The sequence below is a fragment of the Poecilia reticulata genome, chromosome 20 (assembly GCF_904066995.2).
Source record: "Poecilia reticulata chromosome 20, P_reticulata-male-v2, whole genome shotgun sequence".
NCBI lineage: Eukaryota > Metazoa > Chordata > Actinopteri > Cyprinodontiformes > Poeciliidae > Poecilia > Poecilia reticulata.
In genome coordinates, this window is record NC_088849.1 from 3,913,319 (window position 1) to 3,940,009 (window position 26,691).

The 26,691-nt window shown below is 38.3% G+C and overlaps 1 protein-coding gene across 4 annotated transcripts; it reads right to left on the bottom strand.

Annotated features, from left to right (window-relative positions):
* Positions 1-12,208: 12,208 nt before the first annotated feature.
* LOC103482366 (serine/threonine-protein kinase pim-1-like) lies at positions 12,209-18,667 on the bottom strand. 4 transcript variants are annotated; one of them, XM_017301754.2, is made up of 11 exons: positions 18,244-18,667; positions 17,451-17,735; positions 17,238-17,366; positions 17,023-17,117; positions 16,842-16,889; positions 16,536-16,751; positions 15,917-16,094; positions 15,650-15,820; positions 13,471-15,537; positions 13,162-13,286; positions 12,209-12,999 (listed from the first exon to the last, which is right to left on the bottom strand). In XM_017301754.2, exons 1-9 carry the CDS (start codon positions 18,287-18,289, stop codon positions 15,446-15,448), a joined length of 1,260 nt encoding a protein of 419 aa, XP_017157243.2. In that variant the 5' UTR covers positions 18,290-18,667; the 3' UTR covers positions 12,209-12,999; positions 13,162-13,286; positions 13,471-15,445. The 4 variants fall into 4 exon arrangements, with proteins under 4 accessions (XP_017157243.2, XP_017157242.2, XP_008436715.2 ...); XM_017301753.2 differs by having other exon boundaries at positions 13,162-13,315; XM_008438493.3 differs by having other exon boundaries at positions 13,162-15,537.
* Positions 18,668-26,691: the final 8,024 nt, after the last annotated feature.

Here is a 26,691-nt window from a genome sequence, read left to right on the forward strand (position 1 = left end):
ACTGGTCTGGTCCCCTCTTGGTTGTATGGTACATGGGTGGGACTGAGGTTCTGATGATGAGTAAAGACACCATAGTACAAGAAATTACTTCTATCAAAGTTTCACTTAAGCCACAAAAACGGACTTCACTCAGTTAAAACTGGTTCTCTGGCTTGACTTGGACTCAAGTCTTATTTGCTTTTTAGCAAGTCATCCTGTGGATTCACTAGAATAATTCATGCAAACAAAGTATCTGTCTTGTTGTGGGCCCATCATTTAAAATATAAGACTGGTTCAACTGATTATTAGATACAATGGTGACAGTTCAACAGTGGTTGAACTGTCACCAATGACACCCATAACAGCAAGCAACTGTTATGGGACAGTTGCTTGCTGGAGGTGTGCTCTGGATCCGATTTTAGCCAGCTGCTAGTGTTTGGCCATGAGTAGGGATGCAAATAATTTATTAAAGATTTATTTGATTAAAATTTGCTTCAATCAACTAACTAAACATGTCAGCTTAGATTGTTTTGTACTGGAGTTGTCATCCAGCAGAGGGCATCACTGGTCATTCTTAAGCAGAGCCAGTTGTTACAGAAATAAAGACTGTGGGGCCATACGTGTTGGCTGCAAAATGCACTTGGTGAATTTGAAGAATGTTGCAAAGAAATCTCTAGGAAAAAAAAAGTTCTCAAAGTTTTCTAGCATTTAGCAAATGGAAATAATTTGGGGAATTCTCTGATTTAACTTCAGTGAGGAAAAAAAAGTATGTAGGTGTCCTTTTATTCACTGTATGTAAACTTCTGGTATCAACTGTAACCTTTCATTCTACTACCATGCTGTGCAGCTTTCCACTGCCATTACCTCCTGATCAACCAGTGACTAAAACAAACCTACAGAAAAGTGCAGTAAATCATCAACATCAAACACAATGTTATTTATGTTGTGTTCAAGCTTTAATTAAATGTTTGTCAAGGTGCAGACGTAAAGTCCTTATTTTAAACTTAACAGTACACCATGATTAATGATATAATTGTGGAGCTCGCGACAGGAATGTTGCTGTTGCCAACTCCACTCAGCAGAGCTGACACATTGATTTACTGACTATTGTTTTCACATTTAAGTGAAACCGCTGCTGACTGGAAATGGAAGTTGAGTGTTTTCAACTGTTTTAGCCAAAAAAAAGAGAAACCAATGGTTGCTGTGGATTTAGAAAAAACAAAACAAGACAGCACAATTCCTTTTACTGCTCATGTGTTTTATTAATGCATTTTAAATCTGTAAAGTAGAGCAACGCCCACATAAAATCTGAATTATGAGGCTTTTCTTCTTTTTCTCTTGTTGCTTGTGCCTTCACTTTCAAGTTTTTCTTCAAATATCGGAATTCACAGCAATGTCTTTGCAAAATAAGTCAATCGTACAGAATTTAAAGTCAGTTACATACTTTCCAACTCGATCCTAGTCATTAAAGAAGGCAGGTGGCAAAAAACCCATGAGTTGCTTAGAGACGATAATCACAAATGCAAGCCATAAAAAAGTGAAACAAATACAGTTTAGCATTGTCTGGCTTCTCGCTAGCTTTTACTTTCCTCAGCATGCTGGCAGAAAAAGAACCGTATTTTACCAGATCTGCTTCATTCTGTGAGTTTGCTTGTCTTTGAAGTTTTAATTTGTTCTGCTTTGGGGTTTTCTATGCTTTAACTTTCAAGTTTTGAATAACATCTTCTAATCTGACATGCTTAAAAACGTACTAAGGGTAAACCTGATCCTCTCAAACCAGATCACTTTGGGGGGTTTCTTTATGAATGTTTCCTTCATAAAAAGACAAATGTTCATTAAACATTTCCTGCTGAATGACTTCCTTCTCCACTTCTTGTGTTGGTGTGACCAAGTCACTGTGTTGTAAGTCTGTCCTCAAGTCTCAAGTAAAGACAGGCAAAAGTCGAGTCAAGTCTCAAGTCAGGAACCTTTAATTTCAAGTCATTTCGAGTTGTTTTTGTTTTTATTTTTTTAACCTTCCTCTGGTGTTAGCTTTCTCCTGCCATCTGTAGTGTTAGCGGGTCATTTTGGACCCGTGTATTAAATCAGCCATAAAATGCCCTAAAAACAATCTTTTATCATCCAATGTTTTTCTTAACTCTTGTTTAGCTGGTTGGGCTCCCTTATCCATGAAAAATTTGGTTTTAATATTTTTTTGTGGCCCCCTGGGCCTTTGTTTTAACAAAATAGCCCTCGTTTTCAATGTCTAAAAATTGGTCAAATGAACCTTAAGAGAAGAAGGCAACAAAATAATCAGTTGTTCTGTTACCTGAGTGTAACTGAGAGATATTAAAACACATTTCTTAAATGTTCAACAAAAAAAAGATTTTAATTTTAATATTATCAAATATAGCAACATCTATGGTGTTTCGGGTCATTTTGGACCCGCATATATTTACTTCAAGAAAAGGGCAAAAACAAGTCTTTTTTTTCCCACACAATAGAACTTTAATACAATATTTAACAATATGAAAAACAGAACAGTCATAAATAACAAATTACAATAAAACAAAGATTTGCAAGGTCAAATAAACAACCAATTGAGAAAATCACATCAAAAGAAATCAAGTACTTGTTCTATAAATACTCTGTGCAAAGAACATGCCTGTGTGTGTGTGTGTGTGTGTGTGTGTGTGTGTGTGTGTGTGTGTGTGTGTGTGTGTGTGTGTGTGTGCGTGTGTGTGTGTATGTGTGTTTAGATGCATGTGTTGCAAACAGTGACACTTTTAGTGTGTTCTTTACAGATATATTTGTTGCAGGTGAAGCACACTATGTAGGTTTTTCTGTCCATATTGCTAGGGCAGACCTGACACCTCTTTCTTTTTGAGCGAGGTGGTCTCACTGGCATTGTGGCTGTGGATGGAGTGCTTGAGGCAGGGCTGGCTGCTGAGGGGGAAGGTGATGCTGATGCTCTTCTTGTTGCTGTGGATGTGGATGGCGTGTTTGGTGACCACTGCAGCTGTCTGACCAAGTCTGCAGCAGCTGGCTCTCGGGGCACCCGTTCCCGTTGCTCAATGTGCGGCTTGACAACGGAATTCCCGAGCTCCTCAAGAAACATTCTCCGCTTGGTGTTTTGGGTTGAATTCCACCCTTGGTGAATTTGGGTCCACAACACAAATGCATTGTATGCAGAAACACTGAGGATGTTGTAAAACACAACCATTGGCCATCTCCTGGTCATTCGCTGGCAAGTGTAGGTGGCAGTCAGCTTGTCCAGATTGTCCACTCCTCCTTTGTTTTTGTTGTAGTCCAGGATGATTATGGGCTTTTTGTCACTTATCTCCATCGCTAAAATCCTGTGTGTCCTCTCCCTCATTTGCAGCAAAGATGTGATCCAAAGCTTCATTTACAGTGAATCTTCTCCTCATTGTTGCATCCTGTGAATTGGAGATGTGTACTCTGCAAGTCACCACGTCTACACTCAAATGGCTTGACAAGCCTGGAAATGTCTCCCTTTGTTTGTTCTCGCAAAAAGGCAAAGAGAAAAGCCCCTAAATGAACTTCAAGTGGTTGGAGGAAGAGGCTGTTGGTTGATTGTGTGTTTATGATTTCATTTTTGGCATTTTTTTATTGTTTTATAATCGAAAATTTTAACCGGGTCAGAAATGACCCGAACACCACAAAAGTCATTTTTTTCACCAGAGCACTTTATAATTTAGTAAAAAAAAAAAAATGTATTTTACTTTGTTTAAATGGAAGTCCCTGACAAAGTCAAAAAGTTTCAACGCAAAAAACAAATGTATGAAGTACTTTTATGCATGCTAAAACTCAAAACGGGTCCGTAGGGACCCTAACACCATAGGAAGGTTAATAATTTGCAATTATACATAAAATTCAAATAGACCATTTGTTCTTTTTAAAATCTGTATTTATCTCAAATGATAGAACATGCACAGCAGAACACAAAGTATACATTTTTTTTTTAAATTGGACCTCTTTATTGTGTAGTTTTGTTAAACTTGATATTCAATAAAGTTTTAAAAAAATGAAATAAGTATATAAAGTTATCACAAGTGAACTCAGGAAGGTCTGGTGCATTTATTTTTCTGCTTTTATTTCCAAGTATGTTAGTTTCAGTCCTCTGTAAATATGGGCCAGATATTCTAAACACAAAATTTATTTGGGACAGTCACTGTATTTGGTCTGTTTTAACAAATAAACCACATTTAAAAAAATCTAAATCATTGCAAATAAAGTGTAGTGGTTTTGAATTTGGATGTGATAAAATAAATGTGTCAGTCCAAGTGGGTTAAATCTACAGCCAATTTCACATCTCAATATTGATAAAAACATGTTGTGTGAATCAAGCTGGTCAGAATCACTAAACACAAAATGACAAGCTCATTATTTTATGTCTTACTAAGTTAATTATCCCACTTAGTGTTATATTCTGGGTCAGTGAGATTGTGCAATTTTTATTTTCACAGAAATTTTTGAAAGATGGCCAAAAAAAATGGGATTTTCTTTTTGTTTTTCCAGCAAAGCTATACTACTTGGAAATGGGTTCTGTGCGACATGTGACAGTCAGTCAGTGCATTAAGTCAAAAACAGTTGACTTAATGCACTGACTGACGGTAAACATTAAATTGTCAATATAATTTCCCAACGTAGATGTCTTCAGATACACCAACCATCCTTAGATGATACTGGACCGGCTCATCATCATGATGGCACAGAGAGACTCTGTTCCCTGAGTTCAGGTCCAGAATCTGCTTTCTGTTCCGGAGCCCCGCTCACTATCCACCGGCTTCCTGAGCTAATAACACGGTGCACATTATTTATGGAGGCATTTGAAGGACCGGTTTTATGGTAAATCATCACCAATTTAACCCAGAGTACACATGCTAACACAAAGTTAGCTAAAGTCAACTGTCTTACAGCAAAAGAAAAGTGCCACCTATCGATCTTTGTGAAGCTTCAAATGCCGGACAAAGTTGGACGTCGTGGCATCTCCATCAGATATTCTCTTGCATGTTTTGCAAGTTGCAGTTCGTTTTTTATTCGAAAGTTCATAACCTACGTAGCCAAAAGAAATTACTCGCGGAAGCATATTCGAGTGGTTATTTCGTCTTTCGTTCCCTGAGCTCTGCAGCGTCGCCGCGTTTTTTTAAATGTCCAAATCCTGTTAATTTGATTGGTTGAGCTGCAGCTGAGCACACATACATACATAAGGAGAGAAGAGAAACAGAGGGACGGTCTGCGCATTTTGATACGGAATGAGTGAAATTAATTAATGACGCCACTTTATAATGTGTTTTAAATTTTAAGACTTTGAGTAAAAAATATCAAGTCTTTTCAAGTAAACAGCTTCAAGTCGAGTCAAGTCCCAAATCAATGGCATGAAAGTCAAAGTCAAGTCTGAGTCTTTGAGCATTTTTTCAAGTCAAGTCTCAAGTCGTGATTTTAATGACTCAAGTCTGACTCGAGTCCAAGTCATGTGACTCGAGTCCCCACCTCTGGTCTAACGTGTGAGTATGTGAGAAGTTGCACTTCCGTTTCACGGGGTCGTGTGCAATTTAGTTTTGTCGATTTAAATTTCCAGCACCGGTAGTTCAGGAGGTGTAAGGGTTTGTCCTGTAACTGGTGGGTTACTGGTTCCAACCCTGCTCCATCCATCTCAGTTGCCATGTTCTTGGGTTACACACCCACCTTGGCTACTAGTGGTGGTGGGGTGGTGCAAACTGAATGGCAGCCTCGTTTCTTTCCCTGTGGCCAGTGTAAGGTACAAATCCTTCATCCTTGCACCAAAACTTTTCATCAAAATATTTTTGTTTTTTTCTAAACTGCTGTTTTCATTAAGCCAATTTATTTTTGAAATGCCAGACTACTCAATTATATAATTAATGGAAAAGCATCTGGTGTAACTTGCAACCATCAGTGTATGAATGGGTGAATGACTGAATGTAGCTCTAAGCGCTTTGGTGACTTTATTTAAAGGGCTCTATTCCTACACAACCCATTTACGTCTTTTTTTTATTTCTATGCGTTTGTAAATACATTTTCTCTATCAAAGAGGCCCATGATAGTTTGACTAGGCAGCAGATGTCCCACAGCTGATTAACTGAACCTGCCATGGACAGAGGAACAAGACCATCCCAGATATGGTGGGTTGTTAGGTCGGCTACTGTTGAGAAAGATTGACAACAAAACAAATGGAGAAATTATGACTTACATCAGAATATGTAAATTATTTGGCAGATGGCGCTTAAATCAATCTTTAAAATGTTTTTCTAAACAACAGTGTTGGAAGATGTCAGTGATTTTAGTGAAACTTAACAAAACAGCACTGAAAGGCAGCGGTGTTTATGTTTCCTAACTGTGGCTAAAGCTGCTGCTAGCTGGTTTACTCTCCGATCGGAGTCTGTTTATTATATACACAGTCAGAGAATGGTGGATTGACGATGAGTAATAATGGTTATCTAACACTTAAATGCTGTGTTATTAAAGTTGATAAAGTGAATCTCTAATCGTTACAGCACTGACAGAGCGGTGTATATTTTTCTTAACTGTGGCTAAAGCTGCTGCTAGCTGGTTCACTCTCCGATCGGAGGCTGTTTATTTTATACAGAGTGAGAGAATGGTGAATTGACAATGAGTAATAACAGCTATCTAACACTTAAATGCTGTTAATAACCTTACCTTTTATTGTATCCTTAAGATAATGAGTATTCGTGAATTTTTCAGTCAGGTTTCACACCGGAAGTAAAGATACACCATTTTGAGTTATGGCGGCCATTGTCTGACGTCACTGTGAAGCGCAGGCATTCACAATCGATCTGCACAAGGATCGTTCTCTTTCCTGTTTAATTACCAATAGTAGAAGAGCTGGACATAGAAGACAGCCCACCTCATTAACATAACGATGCAGCAGAAACACAGCGAGCAAATAATACAGCAAACGGAAAGACAGCGAGCAGAAAAGGGAGAAGCAAAAAAAATCAAAGCAAAATATCTATTTTTCTTGACGGAAACTCATGTGTAAGGGGAAATGAAAAAGAAAATGTATATTTATGCTTTGATTTCTTATCAAAATATATTGTTTTATTTATTATTATGTAGGATATATATTTATTCTTTTATTTATATATTTCTACTTTTATGTTTATATTTATTCTTTTATTATTATGTTGGATATTTATTCTTTTATTGATATGTTTATTCTTTGATTTAAATATGTTGGATATGTATTTATTCTTTTATTTATTATGTCAGTTTTGGTCCTCCATAGGTTTGGACTTCTTCCACCAGTATATTACAATAGTTACTTTACTCAAACATTTGAAGGTAACTGCAACTGCCTTAAAATGTTTGAGTAAAGTAACTATTGTAATATACTGGTGGAAAATCAACCTTTTTCAGTTTCACATTATGCTATAATATTATTCCCTCATCAAAACCATACCTGTAGTGCTCCCTTGATTCTTTCAACCGTTCAGCTGTACAAAACGCCTGGGTGGACTTAGCCCCACCTTCAAGGCCCAGCTCCTCCTTGGAATTGCAGCCTGCAAGCTTCGGCCTCACAGAAAAACCCTCACTCAGCTCCTTCAGACTAACCAGCAACAATTAGCAAACACCTGGTGGAGCTGCACACCTGCTGAGCTCATTATAGGAGCTGCTGCTCAGAGCAACGCTGGCAGAAACATTGTTAAAGGTTTACTAGAGAAGACATGTTGAGATGACTTCCTGAAGACAGAGGCACAGTTTCTAGGCATTAAACTTTAAAGTAATATTTCTTTTAAGCCATATTTTGTATATGCAACATTTTTAGAACTGTAGAAATATGGAAGAGCTAGATGCTTTTTTTATTGATAAAATGCAGTCATCAGAGACTTTCATGTTGAGAGAACTGAACTGCAACAATTCATTGCTATTTTCAGCTCAAGACAAAAGAGGGTTTTTTTTCCCCTTTTTGGTCAATATTGAGTTCAATTCAGTTTCAGCATCCCTGATTATAGAGTGTATAGTGATGTCTGTGTCCAGAGTAAGCATGCAATTGAATTGGCTCGGAGTTTTGAGATCAGTCCTTCAGCCACAAGCAGCAGGTCCGTGTCAAGTCCCCCGCTCCTGGGAAAATTGTTGCACCTTATTTAGGTTTAGTGGCAGAGAGAAAAGGGCTTCAGAGAGTTGAAGAGAAGTGACCATTATGCAGTCCTATTTACTGCAGCGTTCAGGGCACAGCCACATTCACACAATCAAGTATCGGTCTCTTCCCATCTGGTGCCCAAACAAAGGATCCACTGCAGTTCTTCATCAAAATGAGTGCGGATTCCATTTCCCAGAGGGAAAACAACACAATGAAGAGTCAGGAGGGTTAATGATACTTGCGAATAACTCTGCACGTGGGCCGTTTGAGCCGAATTCTCGGTGAGAAGAAGGGAGTACCACAGAGACCGGGAGAGGAGAGAGGAGAACGCTCACTGACAGTGATCCATTTTGGATATAATCAGACACTGCTGCTTTGGCTATTAAAAACAAATTAAGCGAAAGCACAATTAGAGGGCATTGTCATGCAAATGCCAAAAGATGCATTGTGTTCTGTTAGAACACATGTTAAATCTAATTAAAGTGAACTCTAAGCTGTCTGTTTGGTTCTTTCAGGGTGGAAAGAAGAGCAGCAGGGTGAATACACGGGAGATATGCATGTCTAGATGGACGAACTCAATACGAGCCTCATGTCATTGTTTTTTCTTCACTCTTTCAATCAAAATATTGTAATTAGGTGGTACAAATCACCATAAAAAAGGTAGATTATGAATGTCAACACTCACTTGTTTGAGTTGGCAAACAATTGGTAGCAGTACTTTGGATAACGATGCTCCCCAGTGACAAATTACTGGATCTGTTACTGAGGCATCAGTGATCATTTGAGTGTTTTTTTTTTCTATTGCAGGCCATTTAGGGGTGGACATTTGTTGTACCATTTTTTGTGCAAAATGTTTTATCACAATAAGAATTTTGATTTATTGTTCTCTTGATTAATTCCAATTAACAATGCTTTATGAAAAAAATAAAAACTTACAGTATAATCATAAATGCTATTTTACAATTTTCTGTTTGTTCCATGATCGCATCAGTAAATATCAGTAAATTTAAACATTATTTCTATCTGTGTAAGTGGCATTTTGAAGAAGAAGCCCATTTGAAATTGGAATGTTGTTTTTATTTAGTGACACTGTGAACATTGTGCCTTTCAGTCACAGACATACAGATACCTAAAAATTACGTAGGAAGTAGATTTTAATCATTATTTTGATCGTCATCACGATTGTATGACTAAAATTGTGATACATTTCTAAGCCTATATCACCCACCCTTAAGGTCAACTTTTCAAGACGTAAAAACTTGAAAAGTGCCAAATGTAGCTCCACTTCCAGTGTTGTTGGTAGTTTGGTTAAAGTATTTTTGCCCCAGTAAGACACACCTGTAGACCTACTGGAGGCCATTCCATCTCAGAAACTTTGAGCATCATTAAAATACCAAAGGAAACCTGCAAAATGGCCTCAAATGTATTGAGGAGAAATACTTTTACAAGTCAGTCCAGTGACGTGCGGTCAGAGGCGGTCATCATGGAAAAATAATAAATAATAAAATCATTTATAAAGATATGTTCACCCGGTGGTTTGTACTATAAAGTACCTATTTTTAATTTCATTTAACCAAATCTGATTTTTCTTCTTCAAAATCGCTGAATTGTCTCATTTTCCCATTCAAATGCTTGGAAGCGAAGCCGGTGAGGCACAGCTCGCTGCTGCCTCACCTGGGATTCCGCAACCTCTCGCTATCTGCATTGGCTGCCATTCTATGAGAGCATGCTCCTCCTGTCTCCTGTCTGTACGTCCCCAATAAAATGGTTAAAAACATTTAATGTATGAACTGATTTTCCATAATTTAGCTTATGTATTTAATGTACTGTGTTTTTATTGTCACCAACTGTGTGTGTAATGTGTCTCGTGTGCTAAGGAGCGATCAGAAACGGCAGAGAACAGATACGAGGTGAGGCAGGCAGTTCTCGTGCCTCATCGCTGGGGGCGCTCATGAACCCAGACACTGTGACTACACAACTGCAGAGTAAGAGACAGTAACAGCGATCTAGCCATACAGAAGCTGCGCTGATACAGAGAGCGAGAAAGACGTGGTTTTGAGTTGTACTTTAACTGCTTCTCCCTTTGCTGTTGAGCACAGCACGAAATTAATAATCTACATGTCTAAGTTTGATTGAAAGATAATGGAATTATTCTGCAGCGGCGGCGCGGCTAAGCATCACATGTTAAAGAATAGTCGTTTTGCCCTCCAACATTGTACGCATGCGCAAAATTTCCTTACGTAAACAATAACATGCAGGGGTCTAGATTTGTAAATCTGATTATAATTAAGTCGGTGCCTCACTAGCTATGATCCTCTCCTTACATCACTGCGTCATTCTTAATAGAATGTAAATAACATACTTTTTTCCATACGCCCTATATTGTGCCTGCCTCCATTTCTATCATAAACAATCTTCTCAGATGAATTAAAATTAATTTCAATCTAAAACTGTTGGGGTGTGGATATGTTTTAGGCTTATATATGTAAACAAATTCAGGCAGTGAGGGGTTAATATTACCATTATATGAAGAGAAAAAAAATAGTTCCCAATGAAAGTAATGATGCTTATAAAGAATAACAAATGGCAGTGCTTTCTTTTTCAGTTTTGACAAAGGTACAGTGGTGGGAAGGCAGATCCCTCCCCACCGCTGTCACACTGCACCTCCATGGAAAATCAAAGAGTCGTCTGGACTGTGTGTAACAAAGTGTGAGGTGTTCCAATAAACCCTGAAGCCAGCGTCCAAAAGATGGCAGGCAGGACAGAGTGCCGTCCTCTATCATCTTCAGTCATTCAACAAGCCTGGTCAAGACAGAACATCATCTTCACATGTCTGATAGGTGGACAAAAGTGTAAAAGTGGTTCTTCAATATGTTCTGTATTTTTTTCATTTGACCTACATGTTTACAGAGTACAGTTCTCTGCTCGTGGTGGCAGCATGGTGGAGTCACTAGTTCTGATTTCCTTTAATATAATTTTGTTCTCCTTTTCTTTTTGGTTGAGATATTGGGGGGTGGAAGGGTTTGGACCAAAACCCTTGGGGCCATGTAGTTTGAAAGCTTCAATACAATAAGTAATATTTTACTTATTGTTTAACTTTGTTTAACTGTGGCCAGATTAGAGATTTAAGATGGGCGTAATATGCATTATTGTTTTGGTTAAAAGTCTTGCTACAGTGTTTCATATCTGCTTAAGTTTAGTAAGGGATTAGGAAAATTCTGGCAAAAACTGTTACAGTCAGAAATGAAGATGCGGATCAGTTTTTATTCTACATTAGGCTGTCAGGAAAGATCTGACTTTAGATTCATTTCTAAGGTGGTAACATGCAGTGTGTGAATTTATATGTGTTTCTAAAAATCAAGACCGCAACTTAAAGTCAAACTTAGGTTTTTGATATGATGTCAGGGATTAATATTTTAAAATTCCTGCACAACTAATGCAGTTAATCTTATACAGCTTTTTGCCTACAAATGGCAAATTAAGAAATTGTTAGAATAACACATTTCAGCCAATGTTTCTTGATAATTACAATCCAATAACGTTACCACAGCACGTTTTAGAGCATTAGGAAATCTTCCAAAGTATAAAGAAGCAACGACAATTTCATTCATGTTGTGAGTTCAGGAGAACCTTTATGAAGAGTTTGGCACAAACTGCAGAGCTCAGCATGTTCACAGTTTCCACTATTGGTGTCTAACTGGGATAAAACTGAGGAGAGTCATGTTTGCTTGTAATTGCCTTGAAAATGAGCATCATATTCATATATGAATGATGAAGAACTGAAAGAAAAATATTCAAATTGGAAAAAAATCAAATTAAAGTAGTGTATTCATCCTAGAGTTACACTTAGAAACAATAAAAGTGGCCAAATGAAAAGGGAGATACAGTATATTATGGGTTGGTCCAGATATATGCTTATATTAAGTCAAAATAAAACAAGCTGAAGAATCAAAGTTATCATCACTTTGTATGTGAAAATCAGCAGAAATCAGAACTGAATCAAAATCCCAATGATCGTCCTATGTTTACTCAGAACATCATTGAATTCAGTTAGGAAACCTGTTTTAAATCTCAGATGACAGTAACTAAAAAAACAAAACAAAAAGCTAAAGGCTCCACATTTCATATTGAGCTCTTTTTGTTTACTTTATTATTAAATGGCTTATCTCTGACCTAAGAACTCTGAAACTAAAGGGAACGTCAGGGAACCGATTGCTGCCGTTTGTACAGTCAATTCCAGAGCCACTTATTAAAACTCTGCATCATAACCTTTACAAATGCCGTCTTCATGCCAGCTGCGCAGCCACTTCTCAAAGCAAATGGTATTTCAGATGCATTTGCAGAGAGCCACAGCCACGTGAGAATCCTCTCAGAAGAGCCATAAACAGTTTCTGTTTATGGGAATGATTGCCAAATAAACTCATCCTTATCCCCCCTCCTCCATCTCTCTCTCTTTCTCTCTGCATGGAGGCTTTGCTCACAAGAAGCAAAAACATCAAAGCAAAGTCAGTCATGTGATTGGCTCTGAAGTGCTCATCATACACTTCTTCTTTCAGCCCCCTCCATGTGGAGCGCGTGTTATTCGTCCCAGTGTGGGGCGAGCGCAGGCAGCGTGCACCTGCTAACTGATGCAGTGTGTTTGCTTTAGTTAATTGGATTCTGAAGTAACCATTGCTCACTCCAGAGGCCATAATGAATTCTCTTCCTCTGTGATTACAGTGTAATCATAACGCACAATCTCACTTAAATTGCTGCAGGAGTGACCATGAACAGTGGCAAGTCTGCTGCACTGTGCACACAGTAGAAGCAAATAAACCGAGGCGTTGCTCCGTTTAAACCCAGAAGTGGGGAAGTTAGTCCATGGTATCTGTCACCAGACTTCAGGAAGCAATGGGAAGCTGGAAAGAGACATTCTAGAATGAGAAAAATAATATATTTTTGGATTCTAAGGGTATATTTGTGAATATTAAACTATCATTCAAGGTGCAATATTATGTAAAATTTACTTTTATTTTAACTTTGCATCATGTTATTTTGATATTCTGTCATCAAAAACATACATGTAGTGTTGCTTTGAGTCTTTCATGCATGCTTGAGAAATCCTTTAACCTCCATGGTAACCATTCAGTTGCAGGAAACACCTTGGTGGACCCAGCATCGCCTCCTCTGAGCTGCAGTTTCCAATCTTCCGAGATAAAAAATGGCATTATGTGGCTGGAAAACACATAATACTTCCCCATTAAGATTGAGACAATTTATTAGGAATCCAGTTTGTGTGCTTGTGTGAATATTGGTTGTAACTTGCAATGGCGATCACCTGCCAGGGGTACAAATAATTTTGTAATGTTATTCCCTCATCAAAAACATACCTGGAATGTCGATTTTACTTTTTCATGCTGGAGAAATTCTTGAATGTTCGGTGGCAACATTCAGCTGTGGCTTAACGCCTGCTTACACAAAACTCCACCTATTTCTTCAAAGCTCAGCCTTGATGCTGCAAGGTTGACTCCAGTAGATGTTCATCATCTCTACAGCTTTACTCCATCCAAGTATTTGAATCGCTCTTGGTGTGACCCCCCCCCCTATACTGAAGGTATATTGCCACAAGTGACCATGCCACAGATCAAAGTCCCAGGCAACTCAGAGCTCAGGATCATGGGGGTAACTCAAACCCCTCCACCACGTTAAGGTGGCGATTCTACGGAGGGGAGGAAACCAGCAGATTGCATCAAAGCTTCACTTTAATGCAATCCCCCGTCCTGAGCAAGCACGGGGCGACAGTGGAGAGAAAAGCCCTTTTCACCAGGACAAAACTCTGGCAGAACCAGGCTCAGGACGGGCAGCCGTCTGCCTCGACTGGCTGGGGTTGGAGAGGACAGAAAAGAGAGACAAACACAGGAACACTGGGTAGAAAGATCTGGAGTCTGAAAAAAAACAAAAAACATTGAGAGGTCAACAATGGTGACAACAAATATGACAAGCAAAAAGAAAGGAGAAAACATCTTTTTCCATAAATATACACATACATATATATCCAACCATTAAAACCTACCTACATAAGTTCACAAATACTGTATTAGAAAAATATGTGTGAATGTGTGTGTCTGCGCAGCAGACCGGGTAAAATCTCAGTTTCAAATATATTTATAGAAAACATTTTTTCAGACAGGGATTTACTTTGACATTTACATATTTCTATTAAACAAAAATATATTAATATTTGAGGAGGTAATAAATAGAGGTATAGGCAGAAAAAAAAAAGAAATCCCACAAACAAATGGTGAACGCAACTTTGAGACCTACACAACACCCCCACGAGCAACGCAACCTGGCCCACAGAACAGCAACCAGCAACAGCAACACAGACAAAATGAGCTGAAATTAAATGAAAACCAATCCAAACCAAAGCCATCAAACCCACACCAGTGTCACCAAATGACAATTATCACTTAACCACAATAACTCAGCCCACAAAAGACGAAGATTACTACGGAAAACAACACAACAAAGAGAAGACACCACGAAATTACAGCAGGAATGAGAGGCTTAACATTCGTCCATTTTCCATCCCAGCTGAATCCTGTTGAAGATCACAGAAAGGGGCAATGGCTGAAAAATGTGGGAAATATTTTGACAATCAAGCCGCCTATGGGAACCGAGTCACAGCTAAGCATGACGTATATTCTTCAAGTAGCTCAACATGGATGTTTTTGAACCGGGAAAGTAAACAAAAATCACAATAAAAATATTTTTTTTTTTCTAAAAATAGATAATTCCTTGTCTAGCAAACTAAAGGAAATCAAAGAACCCCAAAATCTCAAACCCATAAAGTGAATTTGAGATTTCAGCAAAAGGACAAAAACAAACCCTTCAGAGAAAAGCCACGAATCTCTAATTAACCTTATTAATATTGTTCTGATTGGAGGTTTGGATTAGATAATCAAACCGGAGCACCCGGAGAAAAAACAAAAATAACCTATTAAAATAAAAACAATGATTTATGGATGAAAGGAAAGTAAAGAAGGAAACAGGAAAACCTGGAAAAGTCAATAAATATTAAAATAAGCTTCTAAATGTCAATGATGCTAAAAAAAAAAGAAAACATGATTTCAAGAATAGAGGAGAAATTTGAAGGAAACAGGAAAACTCAGAAACAAACTGATTGATATCAATGGAAGAGAAAACCGAAGGAAACCAGAGCACCCAGAGAAAAGACTAAAGTTGCCAAGAATGCTAGAAAAAGTAAAAATGTATAAGTGCAGTGAGTGGGTGTACATATGTGTGTGTGTGTGTGTGTGTGTGTGGGTGTGTGTACGTGTACATAAGTGTGTGTGTGTGTGCAGTCTACGAAAACCACGGGTGGCCCCGCAGCTGTTCCAGTGTGGGACGCTCCTCAGGGTCAACCCTCAGACACTTTGTCAGAACATCCTGGCAGTCTGTAGAGTCAAAGGTCAAACAGCAACGATGAACAGAGCCAGAGGAACAAAACAGAACAACACAGAACAGATTTTTTTGGTGCTGTGAGCTATGCTGATAAGTTTGTCTCACTCTTGGAGAGCCTTTTGCTGATCTTCAGCTTTTTTGAAAGGAAGTTTGAAGTCTGGAACTGATGCCTGTGGACTATTTCATACAGGACCACGCCCAGCTGCCACACAGTTGTAGGTCCAGCCCTGTAGTTAGTGTTAACGTACCAGTCCAGTGGGAAGTGATCAGGAGTACCTTAAATATGTGTAGGAATAAGACTACCAGTAAAATGACAAATGACAACTTGCATTACTGAATGAGAAAGGACCGGGTTCTACGGTCCAGTCATACCACAGAAAAGTTCATGTTCTCGTCTGTCATCAAAGCAGCTTAAACCGAAGTCTATCAGATAGACTTGTAAGCCTTCTGCAGTGGTCTTAATCAGGATATTTTCCACCTTAATGTCCCTATGGAAGATGTTTGCATTCTGAAGGTAGAGCGCTGCTTCCACCAGCTGTTTCAGTATGATCTAAAGGAAAAACATCACATGGTCAAGAACAGCACAGTCACAGGTGTCGTTAAGAACTGTACTGCCTGGCAAAAGTCTCCCCCAACCCTGCTTTAAATGTTTTTGTACTGTATGCAACGTTTTTTTGAGTGGAATAGTGTGGGAAGGCAATGGCCAGGATAAGGTTGGACAGTTTTTAGAAAATGTTTTTGTAGAAAAAAAACTTACATTATTCTTGTCATTTAATTTCTGAAATATGGCATGTTGTGCTTTGTGCTGTATTATATAAAATCTGAATACAATGTATTGAAGTTTGTCACTCTAACCTGAAAACATGTGACATGTGTGATATTACTCTGTACTGTAATTTATAGCCCTGACTGTAACCAAATTAAGTGTGAAAAACAAAACAATGAAAGCAGCACATTTGACAAAATCTCTAAAACTCATCCAGCAGCTTACCTTAGCCTTCTTGTCCTTAAGGCAACCGTTGTGTTCCATAAGGTAGTCTGACAGGTTGTCAGACGGCATGGGCCTTTCCATCACAATGATCAGGTGTTCCTCCAGATCGTACCAGTCCAGCAGGGTCACGAAGGCTGACTGCCACAGTGCACTGCTTAGGTTCCTCATTTCTAGCATGACAGCCACCTCCATGGCCAGCTCCCTGCCGTTCTCATCCTGAAACATCCAGACAAACAGGAGAAACTCACAATGCATCTGGAATCCACTAAGAAGAAGAAACACTGCTAGATGCTGTTGCTCACTTACCTTATGTTTGATGACCACATTTTCTTTTGGGATGCGCTTGATAGCCACCTATAAGATAGAAACAAGACTTTGGTTAGCATGTTAGGGAGACGATATCCTTTAAGAGATGCAGTATTTTGTACTTAAGTGAATGTGTGTGTGGGGAGGGTGGAGGGGGGGGGGGGTGGATCATAACCCTTACAGGTAATTTATCCTCTACCCGATATCCAGAAAACACAAATCCAAAGCCTCCTTCTCCCAGTTGATCCAGCTCAATATATTTTTCGAGGAAGTCACCTAAACATACAAACACATGTTCAAATATCACAAAGCATCAAAATAAAACACTAATGTTATCTCAGAGCTAATTATGGAAGTTTTGTCTCATGCATGCTTATGTTACAAATCTATCACTACTCTGATCTCTTTGGGAATCGACTCTTTCTTCGTCCATCTCCATTATTTCTGTCTTCTGCCTCCTCAGTTTCCTCTTCCTTAAATCTTCTACTCCTGTGCTGCAAAATACTGAACTGACGCTGCTTGACTCTAACAATGAGAAGAAACAGGAACAATGTGACATATTAACATTCTGTTATCATAAAAAATGTGTGAGTCCGAGCACAAGCCAACCTGAGCTGATGTCCAACGAGGATGGAGGATCTTTGGTTAGGACCCGTTGCAGGAGTCCCTTCTTCCTCTTCTTGGCCGGTGGTGAAGATTCCTCTGCCTCCTTTGTGGTCTTTTTCCTCAGTCTCCTCATGGTTCTGATCGGGTCCTGGCAGCTTTTGGAGGCTCCAGCCAACTGAGAGACCATGATCCGTCTTCTGGGGGTCTCATCTGCAGCTTTTTTCCTTTTCCTTGGTCTGGTGTACTCAGCAGACTCTCTGCTTGGTGGCGTCATGCTGCTGTTGCCCTCTAAAGTGAGAGAGTTAAATTATACATATATATATATATATATATATATATATATATATATATATATATATATATATATATATATATATATATATATATATATATACTGTATTTGTTTACAGTTAAACTTTGCTAAGCTAAACAGGCCAATCATTTGACTCGAAAAATTTGCCTGTGTCCTAGGCTACTGCATCGTTTTCAAATCCATGCATTTGATTAAGAAAATAGTTTTATTATTTAGGTTTTGACCCTCTGTTCACTTTAATCTAAGTCTTCAGTGCATTTAGATCAAATGGCAATCTTAGTATGTCCATCTTCAGCTTGTTCCCCAGTTTGGTTCCACTGAGACACGCCCCTGCTCTTAACTATTAAAACACAACTATTACCTGACTTTCACTGATCGGTGTCTAAAATGAACAAACTGTAAAATCCTTTACATTAACATTTCTCTCTCTTAAAAACTTAAACACAAATAATTTTTAGTTATTTTTTTCATGAACTCATTTACCTTGTTTCCTGTGAGCTGGTGTTTTACTCTTCCTTTTACGTCCCATTTTTTTTTTTTTTTTTTTTTTGTTTTGTTTTTTCTAGATTTTAGTGTGGATCCTTTCGCCTACAAGCAATGGCAGCTTCAGCTTTTATAGTTTTGTCTCTCTCTGTCAGAAATCTCTGACTGACTGAGCTCAAATTAGAATGTTGGGTTCCAACATCAATCATTGTGACATCAAAAATAACATTCCAAAATTTTGTCACAAATGTTAAAATGGAGGTGATGTTGCCTAGCAGCCCTCTGAATTAAATCTAATCTTGAGTACACATAAAAATCCCCCAAATCAAACTGTTTCTTTCGTGTCAGTTTTCCAGGGAAGAGTCGGTCAGAGCAATGAACCCTAGATATTGGAGTCGCACAGAGATCTCAATTATTTTTTAACTCCTGCAAAATCTCTGCAGTGAAATAAAGAATGATGTCCAAAATGACTCATACAACCAGCTAATACCAATATTTTGTATTAGTTTTGGCTATAATTTTAATTTACAGTGAACGTGATCTGGAACTCACAGATTTTTATGTTGAATATAGTTCCTAAATATTGATGAAAAACCCACCTACAGCATATTAAAAATATTCTAAATAAAAGTTTAAATATCTCAGTGCAGTGCTACTTGACACCCCATTTGGTTGGCATTAATCCTCTGTACCCAGGGAGACTGTAGACTTTGGCCTCTAAGACAGTTTCACCTGTGCAAATTAATGTATATTAAAGTACATTTGGTAAATGAACAACTGAAATAGGTAGTTGTAAGCTTTTTGGGAGATCTTAAATATTTATGAACTACCCCTGTGAATACAAATACCATAGGCCCACTATATTTACTTTTGATTTATTTATGTAAAATGTAATGTTAAACTCTATTAATAGCCTTTGTAAAGCAATTAGCACCAATGCAATTAGTCTAGCAAAGTGATTTCACCATTCTGTCACTTCTCATAATATGTTATTGTATAGCTCAACACGCGTTTTATTTGTGTTTTCATTTAATTTCCCATTGGGATCAATAAAATATTTTTAAATTAATTAAATAATCCATGATATTTGTGATCCATCTGGAATATTAATTGTGTGATCATCTGAACAGTAGGGTGACCATTGAATCGACCACCAATTATTACACATTCATGCCGTTTTGTTTTTTCCTTGCTGTGCATTTCAGACACACCATGAGTAGAAGCTAGTTACCAACTTGTGTTAAGACAGTTTTGCTCTACAGAAAATAAATTCTTAGCTACTCCCTCATTGCATAATTAACTTTATTACATGAGAAAAACTGAGTCTGGCATTAAATCAGACAGGCATGGAAAATAGATAGATGCTAAATAAACAAACAGAAATAGAAGAGGAGGAGTGTCAGAGACCAGAAAGGAAACATCATAGATAATAGAGACTTCATGAGGACAGTGAGATTATTAATGGAATTATATCTCAAAAAATTTTGATTGTGGTGTCTGTGCGTGTATTTGTGTGCGTACGTGCGTGCGTGTGTGTGTGTATATATATACTTGTTTAGCTATTGTTGTGAGGACTTAGTGTTGACAAGCAACACAGCATGGACATTTCTAGTTATGAGGACATCTTACCTTATCCACACAATATAAAAACATAATTTTGGGGTTGTGGGTTACGTTTTGAACTGAAGTGTGAATTGAGTTTAGGTCAGGATTAGGAGTATACTCTGAAGATTAGGTTTAAGGAAAAGGTCATGGCTAGGCTATAAAAATTAAGGAAAGTCAATGCAAGCCCATACGAGTACAGTGAAATGGGAGTGTGTGGGTGTGTGTGGTCTTGTTTTTGATACATTGTAAGAACCATTTACTGATGCTCCTTATGGGGCCCAAAGCTGTTTTAGGATAGATTTAGGCCTGAGGTGCAAATTGGTTTTTGGTTAGGTTTAGAGTTGGACATATAGTAATGTGTAGGTTCAAAGCAAAGGATCAAGGTAAAGGTTAGGGTTAATCAAGATGATCTCAGATGGGTCCCCAACCATGGCTTTCTGTAGCTAGTAGAAAATGTGTTTATAAATCCAAAAGACAAATGTCAATAAATACATTTTGTATGTGATACCTTAAAGTAAATAGGAAATAAAAATATCGAAGAAAATAAATGTATCTATATATTCAAAAAACCTCAATTCATTACTCAATTAAGTAATTAAATTAGACAATCTAATTAAACTTTGATACATGTTAATGTTAAAAGTCAGACATCTATATGTCAGTTGTTTTTTTACCCATCTTTTTTCTCTATTAGCCTGATTTGGCTAAAAAAAAGGTCTACGTTTCAGATTTTGTTAGGGTTGAATTATTAATTCCATTAGTTGGAGAAGTATCTGATGAATTTTAGCTCAGGGTCCCAAGAGACTTAAGAATCGTCTCTGCTAACATGTAGATAGCAAAAAATAAAGAAAAGAGCATTCATATGAGTGTCTGGGAGGATTTCTAAAGCACTGTCATGTCTGTCTGCTTCTTCATCCTGACCTTTTTCAGAAACTTAGCGTTTGGTGCTGTGGACCTGACGCTGGTAGTAGATAAGAATTCCAATCTTGACCAGTCTACCCAAACATCTTCCTGTCTCTTCACTTAAGCTGAAATACGTTTGTACGACCCTTGGGTTCCAATGAAGGAAAACATGATGGTTGGATTTATTAGTGTTTATCTAACACACTAAAAGAATCATTGGGCTGGTACAGAAAAACTAACTGTACAGTCAGTCAGTGTTCACAGATATTTTATCTTTCCTGTGAACATCTTTCCTTTGTCATTTACATGGACACATAATGTGGGTAATTAAAATATCTTGCCATGTGATCTCAGGTAATGTCATTCTCTGCATCAAGGGAAAATTTAATGTGCCTGAAAACCTTCTAATCAATCCAATTTAGCTTCCCCTAGCTTCTGTGCAGGTGTATAGATAAATATATTAACATATGTTTGAGGCGCTAGAGTGTAGCTGATGGAAAATATTTTAATACTTAGAGATAGAAAATAAAAGAGAAAATAGACACTAAGCTATCAAGACCTACACATTCTTAATTACACAAATCTAGCATGTTTGTGGGCTTTTTTATATCAAGGAAAGATATCCGGAGGATTCCTGGGTGTAAGAAAACCAGTATACCATGTAAACAATTTCCTGTTTTTGTCATGTTACCATTTTCTGCTCTAATTCTTTGTGGAATCAGATTTTGCTTCCTCCAATTACAGTTTCAAGTCTTGTGGGATATGTCTTCATCATCTTTCTTACACCAGAAGCTGACATATTCCGTCTTCCTTATTTCCGCCCTTGGGGGGTACAGCCAATCAGTGATAAAGAAAATAAGTAAGGCACTTGGATTGGCTGCTTTCAAAATGTCAACTAATAGTCTGTCAAGTAGCATTGAACCTAAGTATTTCACCTTCCTAAACTCCAAATTAGGTTTCCTTTTGAATGTTTCAAATATGCCCTACGAAATTATCATCGAACAGGCAAATATTTTCCAATTTTTAAGCATTTTATGCACATTCCACAAAAATATCCACAAATATTGAACAGCTCAGGTCCTCAAAACTGAGCTGTGGATCTTTTCAGTTCCTCAAAAATCACCACGAGTCTCTTGACTGATCTACTTGTGAAAGCTCTCCTTGCTAGGTCTTGTAGGTGAAGTGGATTGCTATCTTACAGCTCATTCTGTTGCAGTCATTCTGTTTCCATGTTCAGAACACTAAACAACATGACATTTTTCATGCTTGCGATCTAGTTTGGTGACCTAACCCTGATTTAAAACTCTTCACAACGTTCTGTGTGAATGTTGTGAAAGGGTTGCCTTGTCTTCTTGATGCTCTTAGTCCTTCACAAAATAGCTTGATAAAAACTGAGAATAAAGTATACACAAGCAGACTATTTATTATTGAGGTGACTTTCCTCTCTTCCTGCTTGTCACAGTCCAAAAACATGCATGCTAGCTTAATCGGTCTATCTAAATCACACTAAATAGTGTGTGTGTGGGTGTGCGTGTGTGTGCGTGTGCGTGCGTGCGTGTGTGTGTGTGTACGGCTGTTTGTCCTACGTGTCTCTGTTCTGCTGGGTGACCTGTGACCCCAATGTTCAGAAGGAACATGTTGAGTTTTCATGCTCTTTTAGCTTTGAGGTATTTAATTTATCAACAGGCAGGATAAAACTGTTGTTAACTGCAGTAACAACAGGTTCTACTGTAGGAATAATGGCGATGGGATATTGCAAGATGACCTTTGCAGTCCAAGTACTGAAGTCATGTTTTGTCCATGATGGCAGAACAAACACAGGCTTTTGTCTGTAACCAATCTATATTTAATGGCATAACTGACAATATAAGAGCATCCACTCAGCTACTACATGGTCAAATGCCTCAAATCAAGGCAGCTTGGAGGCATAGGCAGTGGGCTGTTTTTAACTTAAATGTCAGGGAGTTTCCTTTTCATGTGCTCTGTAAGAGAGCAGAGAGGATCAAACACACTCTTTTTATTGTCTATAAAAACACAAATTAGGTTGCAAATAACAAGAATGAAGTGCTATATGCTAAGTTTTAAAAATAACATTTTTAATTAATTCAAATTAAGACACAATAAAAATGGCAATGAGATGCAGTAATCAGTGAACAAATTCGTAACCAGAGTAAATATTCAGTTCTTTTAAAAGAAATACACAGGTATCAAATATATATATTGGAGGTGTGCCGATCGATCGGCCACCGATCACGGTCTCTTGTTGCCGATCAGACAAACCAATCACCTGCTTCTCATTTCGCAACCTGCCTGTGCAGCTGGTCTCCTCTTTCCTTCACACTGCGCAAGCGCGAAGCAACAAATCCTAAGCGATGTCGTGTGGAACTATATCTCACTGAGTAAATGGGGAAGTTTGCGTGTTGCGGCGGAAAATTGAAGCACGTGGGGTGAAGCACGTCAAAATGCATCAACACAACGAATATAATATGGCATAAAAACAATGCCATACTTGACGGAGTTTGGCTACATCGAAGCTCACTGCAGTAAAAAAGACATATGGAGGATCAGATAGCAGGCAAAGCAGCGCACAGCTACAAACACTCACCCGGATTAGCATGACGGTCAGAAAGCTAAACAAATAACCAGCAAAATTATTTAAGTCTTCGAGCTGCGGTGTAAGACGCTGGTTCTGATCTCGCTGTTGAACCGCTGCCACGCGCTACAGGTAGTAATATTTCACAGATGGAGCGCCGCTTCTGCTCCACCTGGTAGTGACTCTCACACCGAACCTCTGCTTAAAGCTGCAGCATCTAATCTAAAAAAGTAAATTTTACATACGTCTTAAAACTTTTGCTGTCCTAACATGAGAAAGATAATCTATGAAAAAATAATAGAGCTCCTCCCTGTTCTGCATAATTACTCCGCTCAGTCAAAAACAGTCACTCAGAACTAGCAGTAATCAGCTAGCCGCCCTGCTATCAGGAAGTTTTCATTCAGTAACTCAGGATTGTTTATTGTAATGGAACCTGTATTTGCCTTTGAATGTTAAGTTTTATACTTGAATTTTTTGGCAATGTTGAGAGGTTTTATTTTGACTTTTTGCATTATTTAGCCTCTTCAGAGCCTTCATATGTTTTCAGTCTGTTCAAGATAGTATTACCGATAGCAGTACAATTTGCACAATGCATGTTTTGTTTAGTTTTCTTTTTGGAAAAATGTATTACAAACAAGTTTTTGTCTAAATTAAGGTGAATTCATGGTTCCTTTTTCCACATACCGGCAGTGTTTATGATAAAAAATATAAATAATGATGTGATCGGTATCAGTGATTGGCCGTGATCATGGATGATCGGAATCGGAATCAGCAGGAAAAAACCTGATCGGCACATCTTTAATATATATAATGCCTTTGTCTCTGTTCAGTTGAAGTTAACTCCGGTGTGGTTCAAATGCATATATGAATGATCAGAAATTTCTCCTGATTGTGGGTAAATACAACCAAAACAAACGCGACAGTCTAGAGTAGCGGTACTCAACGTGGGCGGTACTGCCCCCCAGGGGGCGTTCAGAGGACGGCAGGGGGTGCTGGAGGACATTTTTACAAATGGGGTGCGCTGGGATGCCTTTGGTCGAAGGTAAACTTTACACCTTAAATGCACAACAATACCAGTTTAGACTTTGAGCAACTTGGTAAAACTGTATTATGTAACATTAAATCATGCTTGGCTGCAACTGCATCGATGGCAGCTCTTCTGCTATTCAGTGTTTGTTAGCTTCTGTTAGCTTCTTGGCGCAGCTCCGTTCTCCTGCTACTGCTAGCTAAAAAGCCATGGAAATAAAAATTATTTTCACAGGCGTCTACGGATAATGCAATGAACATTCAAGTTAAAATTGGTAGGCCTAACATCCAATCAGAGTGGAAAAAATATTCTTGTTCTGTGTCATTTTCTAGTTGTTAAATATTCCACAAAATGACCAGATAAAAGATATACAACATGCCAGTTTAAACTTTGAACTATTTGCAAAACGACTGAGCTCTGCAACATTAAAACATGAATAGAACTGTAACTACATTAATCATAGCTCTTCTTCTCTTCAGTGTTTGTCAGTTTCTGGTGGTGCAGCTCTGTGCTGCCTTCAGGAGAATGAGACATCAGAGTATCATCCATAAAATTTCACCCACATCACATTTATTGTGCAAACCAGAGCTTTCAGTGGAAAAACAAAAGTTCCAGATCCTTTTAATGCCATACAAATATGAGACAGAAATATGGATTATATCTTTATAAATCAATAGACAGGTCTATATAGATTAATAGTTTTACTGGACAGAAATTACAATGAACAAATCTGGTTCTTATAATCCTAATGAGTCAAGTTCTTCCAGAAAAACGGTAATTACCGTTCTTTTGAAAGAACGGTAAACTACTGGCAGCTATAGACGCCAGTATTTTACCATTCTTTTAAAAAACGGTAAACTACTGGCAGCTACAAATGCCAGTATTTTACCGTTCTTTCGGAAAAACGGTAAACTACTGGCAGCTACAGACACCAGAAGTTTACTGTTCTTTCACAGTATCTATACCGTACTTGCATTGACGGCAATCTTCTGTCAGGATTAATTACGGTACAGCTACTGTGCATTTACAGTAAACTTCTGGCATCTATAGCTGCCAGTATGTTACTGTAAATTTACAGGATTATTTCTTAGAGTGTAAAAGTATAAAAGTTATGTGAACATTTTGATATTTTACAGAGTATTACCAAAATATTTATATAAATAAGGAGTTAGGTTTGGAGGCATGGTTCTAGACCAGATTTACCACAGGGACCAGGGTAGTCAGTGTTTTTCCATGGCAACACTTGAAAAAGAATGAAAAAAAAACCAAAAAAACAGAGCAATATTTCATCATTTAATATAGCGGTTCTCAACATGGGCGGTACCGCTCCCCAGGGGGCGTTCAGAGGACGGCAGAGGGCACTGGCAGACATTTTTACAAAAGTGGGGCGCTGGGATGCCTTTGGGGGGCGTTTGGTCGAAGGTAAACTTTACACCTTCAATGCACAAGAATGCCAGTTTAGACTTGGTAAAGACACCTTGGTAAAACTGTATTGTGTAACATTAAATCATGCTTGGCTGCAGCTGTATCGATGGCAGCTCTCCTCGTCTTCAGTGTTTGTTAGCTTCTGTTAGCTTCTTGGCGCAGCTCCATTCTCCTGCTAGTAGCTTCACTGCATCAGTTCAGCGTTACACCGGCTGATGACGTTGCTGTGATTCACTTTGTCTGGTATTTATATGTTTTCGCAGTTCTGTGATCATGTCTAAGCAGCAACTTATATTAAAAAGTGTTTTATTTCCGTTTGAAAGCTGCCCGCTTCCATGTAAGGACAACAGAAAATCGCTCTTATAAACATGTAATTACTAAAATCACGATACCCTCACTTTGAATCCCTCTGAAAAATGAACCCATTTAAATAAAGAAATCCCTCGTGGTATCCATGGGTGATACCACGATAGAGAGCGTTCATTTTATAGCATTAACACCGGTGCTGTAAGCGGTCCGGTATGAAACAGGGGTGATAGAACAACGGTACCACAGAACTTATACATTTCAATAATCATAATACAGAAATAGTTTCCGTTGTTTTAAAAGGTTTATGTCAGTCTGCCTTTTCCCCATTGATACGTTTCCCGACCGCCCTGCATCTTAGGGGCACATTGCGCAAAACTCTGAAACAGGAGAAGCGGAGCATAAAACGGAGCAACGAACTAGATGTGAATCATGGCAAAAAACAGAGAATCCGACGCTGAACAGTGAAAAATCAACACATGATGTGAAACATGACGATTAGGAGGCGCAGCAGGTGATTACTGGTGGTGAGCATCAATAAATGATAAAATAAATCTAGCAACAGGAAATAAACTAAAGTAGACGTAGC